At 34.2% G+C, this 14,857-nt stretch overlaps 1 protein-coding gene across 3 annotated transcripts in view; it reads left to right on the forward strand.

Moving 5' to 3' along the window:
• snama (something that sticks like glue) overlaps positions 1-8,495 on the forward strand; it is a 71,224-nt gene extending 62,729 nt beyond the window's left edge. For all 3 annotated transcript variants that reach the window (XM_023167205.2, XM_023167212.2, XM_023167219.2), the window contains one exon: positions 6,081-8,495. In XM_023167205.2, the coding sequence (XP_023022973.2) occupies positions 6,081-8,349 (2,269 nt within the window). In that variant the 3' untranslated portion in view covers positions 8,350-8,495. The remainder of the gene's footprint in view (positions 1-6,080) is intronic.
• Positions 8,496-14,857: the final 6,362 nt, after the last annotated feature.

The following is a 14,857-nucleotide window of genomic DNA, read 5'->3' on the forward strand; positions in this document are numbered from 1 at the left end:
AATTTTTTAAATCGGAGTTTTCTATTTTAAACCACGTTTGATATTCGATTTGTACGGAAAATAAAACACATGGCCAACAAAAAGTTTTTCTCGTTCAATGGAGCCGGTTAACTAATGGCATTTATCGTACCAACTAATATTAAATCCACGATTTTGCCGATTATCTGACGTTTCAATTGAAATAAAATTTGGTTGAGGCCTTCCCAGAGTTTTAATAATAATAATAATGGCTTTTATTGATGGTTCCATACAATTACAACCAATCAAATGGCAGGATTCAACATCTGCGTATGATAAATCATCGCAGAGATTGCTCTTCCATCCAAATTTATTATCATAAGATAAAGACTTGAAATTATTTGTCAGCAACCAATCGACTATATCGTCAGATTTTTCAATTTCGTCCAACTTATCCATAATAAATGAAAAAAAAAACTTACCGAAAAGTGAAAACCTGAAAACACCTTGAAATTGAAAGAAAACACTTCAAAAACACAATTAAAATATCACCAAAAAGCACTGCTATAATAGAATACTGCCTGTTTTATACACAAATAACAAATATTATCAAGAAACACTAAAACGATTTACCGAAATATTTTTCAGTCCCGGTCTGTCACGGCATCCCGTCCAAATGATTAAATGAAAAACAAACGCAGTCGTACACTAACGGAGACCAACTGGAGGCTAGCCTCCTCTAACGATATAATTTCTGCAACTGAAATAGCAAATCGGGCCGTATGTCGCTGGTTGGATCGGTCTCGTGGAGTCTGTGTATTTTAAAGCGGTCGAAGGCTTGGCTCACTTGCATCGTATGGCATTTATTATTTCGGGTTGATGGTTTATTCGTTATTTGTCCATTGGTGGTGCGTTTGAGTTTTGTTGATGCAGGATACAGGATACACTACCTAGGTAGTGAGTGATAGTGTTTTTTCGGGCATATTATGTATTTATATTAAAAATTAATGGTAAAGTAATGATAACCAAGCATTTTTAGAAAAAAATAATCATAATTATTTGTCAATATCTTTTAGTTTATTGCGATGAATAGCCTCAAATTTTATGGGGAGGCTAAGCCTCCCTTACCTCCTCTGACGAGCCGCCGCTGGTTGTTAATGTGTTGTGGCGTCCAAGGCAAGCGTCGTCATTCACATCTTCTCGATCTTCTGTGAAAAGTATTTCAAGTATTTCTGAGAATTCAATTCTATTTTTTACACAATTTTATACGAATTCTCTGATCCATTTTTTTTTTCTATAGCCGAAAATCGCCGAACACGCTAAGCACTTCAAACTTTTATGCCTCTCACCAACAAACTAAACATGTTGAGCAGCTGAAACTGTGAAAATATGTTCGAAATGAGCGTAACAACATACAAAAATATAAAAGCCGCTAATTGAATATTCACCTTATTTTTTGAACATACCTTGTAGAATTTTCTGTCTGCAAACATTTTTCGCACGTGCGATTTGGGTATTTGAATTTCAATCGTTTTTGCCACTTTGAATTATCGTATTGGGAAAATATTTTCCATATACTATAATAATATCAATTTATTTTCATATGATGATTACATAGAATACAAGTCATATAAAATGTGTAATGCAATATACAATACAATAAAAAGTTAATTACACAGTGAAAGGGTAAAAATTTGAAAGTTGAAAATGATGTATGTACATTACATAATAGGAGTATCTATCACTCATATAGAATATGCTAAAAGCTCCTCAACAGAGTAGGGAGAAATTTGAACACCATTAACCAGGAAGGGTTTTTTAGCAATTAACTTGTTAAAAAATACAGGAAAATTGTGAAAAATGTCAAAAGGTAATATAACAACATAATACAATACAGATAGATATTCACATAAATACACATACATGTTTACATACATAAATACACATTATTTCGCATATACATGAAAAGCATATTGCCTACATATTCCATTTAAAATTCAAGTTTCCTAATTAAAAAATTCTTCTATGGTGTAGCAGTTTTTGCGGAGTAAGTGTTTTTTCAGGAGATTTTTGAAAATTGTTGAAGAAGCTGCATTCTTTATGTGATCTGCTAGAGAATTATAGCATTTGCATTCAATATATTCAAAGTTTTATTGATACCGGACGGTGGTATGCCGGTGGGGTAAAATAATGTTTTTTCGTCTGGTATCATGTTCATGGTGTGTTCTGATGGCATTATAAGTGGCCTTATTTTTGAAAATGAAACAACACGCTTTGAGGATGTATATGCCAATAACAGTCAAAATATTAAATTTTTTTGAAAATCTTTCTGCATGACTCTCTTCTACTCACTTTTGCAATTATTCTGATTGCGTTTTTTTGTAATAAGAACACCCTTTGTACAGAGGAACTTGCTCCCCAGTTTAAAATTCCGTTTCTCATATGAGAATGGAAGTGGGCCAAGTATAAAGGCAGAAGGATATTTACACTGCAATGACTCGACATAAACTTGAGTGCATAACATCCTTTTATAAGTTTGCCGCAGACAATATCAATATGTGAAATTCATGAGAGCTTTGAATCGAAGGTAATTCCTAGCATTTTGATAGATTCAGAAAAAGACACGACGTTATTGGTATTTTCAAACAACAAAAGCTGGTGGTGTTACCGACTATTTGAACAAAACATCAGGACATTAGTCTTTGATTTATTAATTATTAAATGGTTTTTGTCTGACCGTGTTATCAATAATCAAGTATAAAGGTTTCTTTTTCACCCTTTGAAAATACCTGCATGTTGAATAGAACTGGCCGATACTTGATGAAAATCCATATTAAAACTAATTTAACAGTTTATTGTATGATTCCACTATAAAACGGATTTACAAAAACCACGTCACGTGTTTCACTATACAATAGCTTCCTTATGCGTAAACTTCAACAAACAATAAACTGTGTTAATACAGTTTATTGTATGACTTTCACTATGAAAGGGTTTTACGAAAACCACGACACGTGTTTCGCTATACATTAGCTTTCTCATGCGTGAACTTCAACAAACAATAAACTGTATTGATACAGTTTATTGTATGACTTTCACTATGACAGGGTTTTACAAAAACCACGACACGTGTTTCGCTATACAATAGCTTCCTCATGCGTAAACTTCAATAAACTGTATTATTACAGTTTATTGTATGACTTTCACTATGAAAGGTTTTTCAAAAACCGCGACACGTGTTTCGCTATACAATAGTTTCCTCAGGCGTAAACTTCAACAAACAATAAACTGTTAATAGTTTATTTATGACTCTCACTATGACAGGGTTTTACGAAAACCGCGACACGTGTTTCGCTATACAATAGCTTCCTCATACGTAAACTTCGACATACAATAAACTGTATTAATACCGTTTATTGTATGACTTTCACTATGAAAGGGCTGTACAAAAACCACGACACGTGTTTCGCTATACAATAGCTTCCTCATGCGTAAACTTCAACAAACAATAAACTGTATTAATACAGTTTATTGTATGACTTTCGCTATGAAAGGGTTTTACGAAAACCACGACACGTGTTTCGCTATACAATAGATTCCTCATGCGTAAACTTCAACAAACAATAAACTGTATCAATACAGTTTATTGTATGACTTTCACTATGACAGGGTTTTACAAAAACCACGACACGTGTTTCGCTATACAATAGCTTCCTCATGCGTAAACTTCAATAAACTGTATTATTACAGTTTATTGTATGACTTTCACTATGAAAGGTTTTTCAAAAACCGCGACACGTGTTTCGCTATACAATAGCTTCCTCAGGCGTAAACTTCAGTAAACAATAAACTGTTAATAGTTTATTTATGACTCTCACTATGACAGGGTTTTACGAAAACCGCGACACGTGTTTCGCTATACAATAGCTTCCTCATACGTAAACTTCGACATTCAATAAACTGTATTAATACCGTTTATTGTATGACTTTCACTATGAAAGGGCTGTACAAAAACCACGACACGTGTTTCGCTATACAATAGCTTCCTCATGCGTAAACTTCAACAAACAATAAACTGTATTAATACAGTTTATTGTATGACTTTCGCTATGAAAGGGTTTTACAAAAACCGCGACACGTGTTTCGCTATACAATAGATTCCTCATGCGTAAACTTCAACAAACAATAAACTGTATCAATACAGTTTATTGTATGACTTTCACTATGACAGGGTTTTACGAAAACCGCGACACGTGTTTCGCTATTCAATAGCTTCCTCATACGTAAACTTCAATAAACTGTATTATTACAGTTTATTGTATGACTTTCACTATGAAAGGTTTTTCAAAAACCGCGACACGTGTTTCGCTATACAATAGCTTCCTCAGGCGTAAACTTCAGTAAACAATAAACTGTTAATAGTTTATTTATGACTCTCACTATGACAGGGTTTTACGAAAACCGCGACACGTGTTTCGCTATACAATAGCTTCCTCATACGTAAACTTCGACATTCAATAAACTGTATTAATACCGTTTATTGTATGACTTTCACTATGAAAGGGCTGTACAAAAACCACGACACGTGTTTCGCTATACAATAGCTTCCTCATGCGTAAACTTCAACAAACAATAAACTGTATTAATACAGTTTATTGTATGACTTTCGCTATGAAAGGGTTTTACAAAAACCGCGACACGTGTTTCGCTATACAATAGATTCCTCATGCGTAAACTTCAACAAACAATAAACTGTATCAATACAGTTTATTGTATGACTTTCACTATGACAGGGTTTTACGAAAACCGCGACACGTGTTTCGCTATTCAATAGCTTCCTCATACGTAAACTTCAAAATACAATAAACTGTATTAATTAGTTTTTTTTTACTTGCATGTTGCCTATTCGAATGTATTGTCACTATAACACTTGCATTCGGTTCATCTGCATCAGATTTGCCCTTTCAAAATATAATAAATCTGAATTACTTTTCTCTACAACCTACACCAGAACTACGAAATCGGGGACAGGAAATCAAAGTTACCTACTGTTTAAATCTGTGTGGTATAAAATGACCAATATACAATATAATCAGTTCAAAAATTCGATAGTTAATAAAAAACGTAATTTGAAATCGTAATTCAATAAAATTCCGAGATTGAGGTCGGAATTCATTAATAATTTTTATCAATTTCTTGTGCCATTTTATTTTTCATTTTATGATTGAATAAGTCTATCACACCTTCCACTTTTTTTGTCTATGCGACTACATACCTAGCCTATATTTGCTTAAAAAAATAATTTGGGACATAGTTGAAATATACCAGACATCCTGAGTGAAGCATTCATTCAGTCCCAATTAGTACATGCCATATGAAAGAATGTCCGATAGATGAATAAATTAATTGTTTGCATTTTTCGTGATAATTTGAGGAACTCCTATTTCAATTAGTATACTGTTTATCATTTTACCTTTATTATCCATGAATGTCCGATAGATGAATAAATTAATTGTTTGCATTTTCCGTGATAATTTGGGGAACTCCTATTTCAATTAGTATACTGTTTATCATTTTACCTTTATTATCCATATTTTTTGTATAGTCGAATTTCTTTTGGTTATATGTTGCTGTTTTTTTTTTCACAACAAATGTTTTTCTCCAATTTTACTTTTTTGTAATTTCGTAGCATATAACACAAATATTTTTTATCTTTGAACTATTGGCGGTTTAGATTCATTCCGTCGTATAAAACAATTACATAATTAAATGTATTCGAAATCATAGAATAAAGATTTCTTTTAATACAATTTGTATTATTCATTTGAAAAACAAAATCCGTTAAATAACTTTTTCCAGTTATGGTATCCATCAAATTTGCAAGAAGTCCAGTTCACAACCCGAGGAACCCGAAGAATATTCTTATAGTTATAAATATTGGTTTGCTTTCACTGCTCACTCTCAAATTGTCATATGTGTCTTGACTCGAAGGTATTTTAAGTTTCTTTTTCATTAATCATAAAATCTACAAATTGAGTCAGGTAACAAATGAAAAATGTTTTATTACTCAACAATTGGTTAAGTGAATGGCATAAAGTAATACCCATTTCCTATCTGTTTAGGTTCGGACAGGGTCCTCCTCATCGAGACTTCGGGCCACCTTTCATGAACAAAGAACCTCCCTACGCACAGACACTTCCCCAAACGATACATACTATCCAAAGACAATATCAAGATATTGCACCTCCAGGTGTTGATGATGATATTGCGCCTCCTGGTGTAGAGGAGCCACCGTTCAAACCTGAGAAAAAGGAAAGCCCCAAAAAGGAGGAGAAAGAGAAAGTGTCATCCGAAAAACGTTCAGACAAAAAGGAATCTGATAAATACAATGATAGAAAGAGAAGGCATGAAAAAAGAAGTAGAACACCAGAAAGAGCAAGAAATCCTAGCCCTAAAAGAAAATCAAAATCCAGAGAAAGAGATACTCCGGAGAAACACAGAAGGCGAAGGCGAGACTCTTCCGATAAAGAAGATAAGAGACGAGATCACTCTGACGATGAAAGGTCTAAGAAAAACAAAGATAAAAAGAAGCATAGAGACAAAAAAGAATCGGACAAAAAGAAGAAACGCGACAAAAAAGATAAACATAAAAAAGAAGGCAAAGAAAAGAAAAAAGATGAGTTCAAACAAATCATTCCCAAGAACATCGATGAAGTTGAAGAAATCGAAAATCAAAAGATTTTGAATAAAAAGAAACGGGAAGAGATTGAGGAACGCGAATTGGAAGAGAAAAGACTAAATGCACTCAAGGAGGAAAAGAGGCTTGAAGCTCTAAAGGAAGAACAAAGATCAGAAGCTCTGAAAGAGGAAAAGCGAAAGAATCAAGAGAATAAGGCAATGGAGGGAGAAACAGCAAAACAAGAAAAACGGGAAAAGGTCCGAGTAAAAGAAATCGAAGAAAGTAAGCGAAGAATTGCATTGGAAGAACGGAAAGAGTATACTCCAGAACCTGAAGAACTAAAACCTGATTTGTATGGTGAAATTCCAACTGAAGACATAGATACTTCTGTTATGGAAAATTATGGCAAATTAGATAACGAATTGATATATGAAGGAGATGAAGAATTCAGTCAAAGAACTCGAGATGAACCCGAAGAAACAATGGAAGAAGGAGAAATAAAAGAACTAGACGACGAAGAGAAAGATGTTCTTGAATTACATACAACGGATATGGATCTGAAGACGGAGATCGATAAAAGCGATATATTAGCTCCAGTTCCTGAGAAATCAAAATGGGAAAATGATGATGAGGGTCTCACCAGTCCTAAAGATAGCAACAAATCTGATTCTAAATCTGATAAATCCGGTAAAGTAACTAATGAAGTCTTAAAGAGAGCAGAAAACGCCATTTTCGCCAAGGCAATTAATGCGATTCGTCCCATAGAAATTAAAAAGATTGGACCAGATCGTGCCAAATTGTATTCTGGAGAAAGAGAAGTTGAGAAATCTTTCAACCAGTTCCAAGTTACAATCGGAGCAACTGTTGTTAAACCTGATCCTGTTCAGCAAGCTCCTGTTAGGCTGTCAGTTAAAGAGCGGCTTGGGGTTAAAGTTGAAGATACCGATAAAGTCATCAATCTAAGTAGGAGATCAAGGACAGTTTCTCCGTTCAGTAGAAGGGGTGAGAACGGCAGGAATTTTGCTGCAGGAGAAAGGCGTGTTGAAGTAGACGAATTTAGAAATAGGAGGCGATCTAGATCGAGGCGTCGAGAAAGTAGCAGAGACATTCGTAGAAATAGAACTGAAGTCAGTCATCACAGCAGACATGATAGGCGGAATGACCGCAGAAGAGAGAAAACCAAGAAAGAAGAGAAGTCCAAGCATGAAGAGGATAACAAGAAATCCAAGAGAAAAAGATCTCGTTCGAGAAGTGAAAGCGATGATAGAAAAGATAGACATAAAAAGAAAGACAAGAAAACGAAGAAGGAAAAATTGAAAAAGAAAGAGGAGGGTGACTTAAAAACCGAGAAAGATGAAAAAGATGAACCGAAACCAGAAATTACTACTAAACGAAAAGCCACTATTGACGAAGCAGCTTTTGAACCAGATTATGATGAATCCCATTCAGAAGAGGAAGAAAGAGATAAGAAGAAAGGTTCTAAGAAAGAGACGACAGAAAGTTCCAGTTCAGAATCAGAATCGGAATCGAGTTCAGAGGAAGAACGCAAAAAGAAAAAACACAAAAAACATAAAAAGAGAAAGAAGAGAGATACTAGCAGTAGCAGTAGTAGTTCTTCTTCAGAATCTGACTCCAGTGAAAGTGAAAAAGAGCGAAAGAAGAGAAAACACAAGAAAAGCAAAAAAAAAAAGAAGAAGTCCAAACATAAGTGATGAATTAGTTTGTGAATGAATTTTATTCGTATAAGTTGTTGAATAAAGTGAAGTGGTTACTCTTTATATCTTACAAAAAAATTTTGTATATAGCTAAGTCAGTGTATAATACAATAAAATCAATAAAAATCCAAAATGATATAATATTTTAGTCATAAATTCATTAAACCCTCAGGTTTCCAAAATCCTAAATAATTGATTAATTCACTTCTGAGATTATTGTAGTTACAATTTAATTATTTCAATTTTAATGATGGTATAGCTCAATATTTATACCAGCTTGACTAATAAAGAAGTCACAACTTGTTTTGGCTTGATGAGTCGTATATCAATCCTATGAACGTCATTCTGGCACTTGTGACGTATCTTGAGAAAAAAATGAAATGTGATAAAAACAATTATCAACGTCATAATCAAGGAGTGGATTCATGTTCTTTAGATCTGATTGAAATATTTCGTAATAAAATTTCGAAATATTCATCTCTCATATCGACCTACACAGTAGGTTCTGGTTCTATAATAATTAAATTACTTAATACTTCATCATTTTCAATATTCCAAGTAGCATTGAAGCAGAAGGTATGTAGGTACTCACTCAGTTTTCAGAAGTAGTTTTTCAGAAGGGGGAAATTCCACGAGTCTTTCTAAAATTGTAGACTCGACCAGCCAGAAATTAATAAAAAAAAGATTTTGCCTTACGTAGCCACGCTAGTCAGTGGTGTATCTCGCGCTGAATCAGACAACATAGTAGGCAGTGAACGATCAGAAGATAGATGTAAGCAAATTTTTCCAGATGAGATTTGAATAATTGAATTAAAAATCAATTGGATATAATCATATAAGTCTGATCTTGGCCTAGCACAAAAACATCGTTTGTGCATATCTATCGCAAAAAAAAGCTAGGAATTGTAATATACTGAATATTTGTATGTACGGATTGTCTCACTTTACCCATTGTCAACTTCAAATTGATTCACTCAAAACAATCATTTTAAAAATGGCACACACTATCTTTCGATAGTCCAAGATTCAGCATATATAGAAGACGGTGACCTCTGTAAGTAGATTTGTTACACAATGTAGGTCATCACTGAGGTAGTGTTAACAAACTTCATCACCAGAGACAATTTGTTGAGTCCTCCTATGGAGAAGAGTCTGTTTTGGCAGTTTACTATCAATTGGTATGTTGTTTGGTAAGAACCAACTGATTCCAAAACCGTTTGGCTGACTGAGAATATTTTTATTGATTTATGTGTGAGGTTGGTTTATGTCTATACACCTGAAGGTTTTTTGTGATTCCACAACTATGTGATCCTAGTATTTTCTTCTCCTGGATGATCACATTTTCTCTAATTGAGATTAGGTTTGTATAAGGCAGTCCCGACTGTTGCAGACATTCCAAGAATGCTGTGACTTTCAGTGTCAGCCAGTAGTCTGCTTCAATACACATAATCCTGTTTTCTTCAATTGGCAATATGCACTATTCAGGATATTTATTGTCTATCTAGTATGTGTTACCAGAGGGATGTGAAGAAGAAATCGTTTATTACAGTTGATTTGCTGAGAAATATTTTCATTTCTTTCAGAAAATCAATTTGTTTTTATGTTCCGTAAAAAGGTTTATTGAAATGTTTGACATCGTCAAATCGATTTGAATTCAAAATATCAAACACTTTATCCATTTTTTGAATGAATGTACTCGTCCCTGTTACTGCTGATGGTATCTGAAACTAGCATAAGTATTCATCGCTGTAGTTACCGAATGACTGAAAACTTGACTTGCTAATTTAACCTTTATCATTTGAAAGTTAGTTGAAAATGAATGAGAATCAGTAAATTTGGGTGCTAGTCTATATTGCTTTTCCTTATCCAAGTTGTAAAGTTGTCCAAGATGACTCATGTTTGTTGTAAATTCATCAAATTTCAAAAAGTCATCGAAAAATGGTTTCTGCTACATTTCAGCAGAGGAGGAGTATCAAAAAAGTAAAATGTTTGTTTGTCATCAACAAAGAAATATGGCAGCTCTACAGTCACTTTGACATCTTTACTGGTAAGTGTATAAAAATTTAAACCTAAATCTGAAATGATACCCCTAACTCTTAATCCAATTTTTGATAATTGCCTAACAGCTTCAATCAGAATACTTTTTATACCCAGCATTGATGTGGATGAATTGGTAAAAAAGTATGCAACAGTAGGCTCCAAAAAAAGTTATTTGAATATACATTTGATACTTTGGTTTTGCAGATATTTCAGTGGAAGTAATATTTTTCCTACAGATACGTACTAGCCAAATAAAAAAATGCGATTCAACAATTATTTTCCTCTGTGGATTTCCAGTGGAACTCCGATGATTGTTTTGTCATTTTATATCATTACTTTTGAGGCATATACTATTCGTAAAGTTTAATGTCATCAAATTAATTTCATAAAAAAGTCTGCATATATTTGGTCTATAACAATTCATTTTATGATTTTCGTTATATCTTCATTCCTTCAATCTTACATAATGAATACTACAGAAACATACATGTTTTCGTCAATTGGAATCGAAAAAAATTAATGCCGACATCACCCTGCAAATTATAGCAACCCACAGCTCGACACTTGTTCATTTTGAAACTAGACACGAATTTTTCACAATATAAAACCACCACTTAAAACGACTCACTCTGTAATAATATTGCATGCCTCGACTTGGCTCGCTTGGTAAACCCATCAGATTCAGTCGGTGTCGCAGTAGGTTCGCTTAGCATAAAATTCGAGGTGGGAAATCTTGACCCAAATATGGCGGAGAGTGAACTTATTTGTGTTTACTTCTAAACGGTGCTAGTGGCGACTGACCCATCAAAAACGGTGCGCGGAATGGCGGAAGAACTGGACGTCATCTCCCATGCGGTTTTTTATTGTTAAAAACGTATTGAATAGGTCAGAACGCTCGAAAAGTGGGTGCCCCACGATTTGAATCATCGACAGAAACTGTCGCGTTTCGAAGTCTGTTCTTTGTTTTTGCACAACCAAAACTATCCTTTCTTGGGTCGGATTCACCACGTGTCATAACAACAGGAGACGTTCGAGGCGGTGATTGGACACCGATGGACACCCAGGCACTTCCCAAAGGTGATAACCCACCAAAGAAGACCATGGTTACGGTTCCTGTATGGTGGTCAGCGGCTGGTGTATTTCACTATAACTTTCTGCAACCGGACCAAACTATCACAGCAGAGTCCTATTTTTAGGAAATCGACGAAATGCACTGAAAATTGCTTCAGCAGCAGCCTGCAGTGGTCAACAGAAGAAGTCCGATCCAGCTCCTCAACAGCGCCGATCCGCATTGTTTCATAAATTACCGTACTGAGATATTACAGTTTGAAGTAGGCTCATGAAAACGGACAAACTTTCGAAACAACGTAGTAGATACATAATTAAATCATTAATCAATTATAAATTAGTAAGTTACTTTACATGATAGCAGCGGAAAATGGATTAAAATAAAATACAGCAAAAATGTCATCTTTGAAACCACTGAAAGACTGTACCTGGAAATAATCGTGGAGAAATGACGTCAATTGATAGAAATATATATTCGACTGCAACAGATTTGGATGAAAAGCCACCGAAAACTCGAAGAGCCATGTTACTTCATATATTGGAGAGGAAGGAATTAGCCTTTCCAATACATTTGTGTGTCCAATTCGTGGACACAACACTCAAATATATATATATATATATATATATATATATATATATATATATATATATATATATATATGTGTGTGTGTGTGTGTGTGTAAACTCACTCCAGACCACCAGAAGATGGCAAATGATACTTTGCCGAAACGTTGTGAAAATAATCCTATTGAAGATAAAAAACACAAATTCAGTTCTGATTTATCTTTTTTTGTGCTTTGTTCGTATTTAGTTATGTTATAGTTAGTTTTTGAATTATTGTTTTTGCCCTTCCTTTTTTCCTTCTCAAAAAAAACAATTAGAAGTCTTAAAACTTAAATATCTGGGCCAGTGGAATCAGGAAATTTGTGAGGAAAAGGTGCTACAAAACTAAAAATAGTAAATATCGACAAGAAACCACAACTATTTTTATTAATGTTTACTATCTCAAGTTTTTTACCAAATTTAGCAAAGGAAACTTTTGCTTTGAGAAATCTGCTAAAAACGGATAAACATTGGGTGTGGATAAATAAAGGAGATATATGCTCCATATTGAAGAAACTAGTTTCTGAAGCATCAGTACTGTCTTTATTCAAGGGGTAAGAAAATATAACCATATCTACGGGTGCTAGCAACGAAACTCTTCTAAAATGACCACACAGTAGCATATGCTTCAGCATTTTAAACCACGGCCCAATCCAGATACTCTGTTATTGAGAAAGTGATACTGGCCATTTTTACAGCTTGTGAACATTATCACTATCATACTTATTGCCATATCAAGTATTCACAGGTCATAAACCACTATTAGGTTCAATTCATAAACCTATTGACTAATCATTAGGTCTGCAGAGTTTGGTTTTACATTTTCTAAAATATGAATGAATTAAAATATCAACCTGGCCAAACAATGTGTGTGCCTGATACCGTTTACCAAGATCAATCCGTGACTGAAAATCTAGAGGAACTCAAAGTTCAGTTCATTGTAGTAATAGGGGAGCCCAAGCGGGGATTTCGGGATTTACTGAAGCGCAGCAGATTAATATACAGGGGGATACCTTGTACCCGGTTAAGTACCTCCACCAAATATGAGCCCCATATATAAGGCCGCCCGTTAAGGATAAAGGATCAGATTAGTAAAAAAAAAGTGATCACCAGAAATTCTCGAGCGCGTCAGATTGAGATAGGGTGAGTTAATTACCTGCTAAAAAGTTTATATTCCAGTAATCTGACAATTTGAGAGTGACGTAAAGAAAGGGGAGGGCAGCAAAGTTGTAAAAAAATAACGTCATCTCGACATTCTCGAGCGTAGCTAATTTTATTTTTATTTTGAAAAAAATAATTCAAGGATATCGAAAAATATATAATCTGACGATTTCCGCAAGCCGAAATAGCAAAAATTCGTCGAGAAAGTTTAATGCCTGCAGCTGCGTAATGCTGCGTTTCTATTCCTTTTTCACTTTTTCTCTATCTATTACTCTCTCACTCCGTCCCCACTCTGAATTCTGTTGCCATGACGCCATCACAGCTGATCACAGAGACTCGTTCGTGATGAAGATGATGATAAATTAATCAATTAATTGATGGATGTAGCCGTTACTACGTGGTAGGAAATCATAATGAAGAAAAGAGAAATGAAACTTTCTATGTTTTTTATCACTTCTATTTGTAACTAACACTTTCTATATTTTTTACCACTTTTATTTGTAACTAATGTTACTGCAGTTCCGTCCTATAAGGACATTTTCAAACTTATATATTGTAAAAGTGGTAAAAAACATAGAAAGTTTCATTTCTTTTTTTCATTAATTAATCAATTCATTATAAAAAATTACATTTTTTTGAGCATTTTTTGTAAATTATTTTTTTATAAATACAAGTATTCTACTTAAAAAACATACACTTATTTATTTGCATGCTATTTCCTGAGCTTTTCAATTAATCAAGTTCAATGACTAAAAAAAAATTTAATTTTTTTTTTGTCAGATTAGGCGAATCCCTCTAGATAATCGTCAGATTATAAGACAGCACGTCTAAAACATAAAGATGAACCATATATATCTTAAGCTGACGCTCTTGAGTATTTCAAAATGACGATTTTTTTTGCACATTATAATAATGACCGCGAGTTTGCATCAGATCGAAATCGTCAGATTATTTAATGAGAGCTTTTTTTCGTCCACTTAACACCCCCTTAGAAAATCTGACGCGCTCGATTAATTTTTTTTTTTTTCATTTTTGACCCTTACGTACAACCACCCACATCATGCAAACGATCAGATTAACATACCAGCATTAATAAAAATACGTAGGACATTGATGGTATCAATATCTGACGCGCTCGAGTATGTCCATGCAACAGTTTTTTTTTACATATTTAATAATCTAGAGCAGCTTGCCCCACCGATGAAAAGGTATATATTATATAACATTTTTTCTTCTTATCATCTAAGCTTTGCAACCTAATAGGTCTCTATGACGCTCGAGTAAATTCCCATTTTGCATCGTGAGCTCCCCTACTATAGTAGCTTGTAAACAAAGAGTAGAGGAACTCGAAGAGGAAACAAATATGAGCAGAGAGCTAAAGCAATTAATATACTATTTGAAGAACGGATGACCCAAGTTACTGGGTTCTGTTCCAAAAGAAGCAAAACCTTATTTTCACCATGAACATGAACTTTATGAACACAATGCATTCATTTTATAAACAAACAGTTGGTAGTTCCTAAGACTTTGAGGAAGACGATGATGGATAAAATCCATGTTGGTCACCAAGGAATCAACACCAGTATACGGAGAGCACAGGAAGAACTTTTTGGCCCAATGTGGTCAGTGACAT

This window comes from Leptinotarsa decemlineata, unplaced genomic scaffold (assembly GCF_025532065.1).
Source record: "Leptinotarsa decemlineata unplaced genomic scaffold, Ldec_3_MD MMD2_P_RNA_scaffold_2, whole genome shotgun sequence".
Lineage (NCBI taxonomy): Eukaryota > Metazoa > Arthropoda > Insecta > Coleoptera > Chrysomelidae > Leptinotarsa > Leptinotarsa decemlineata.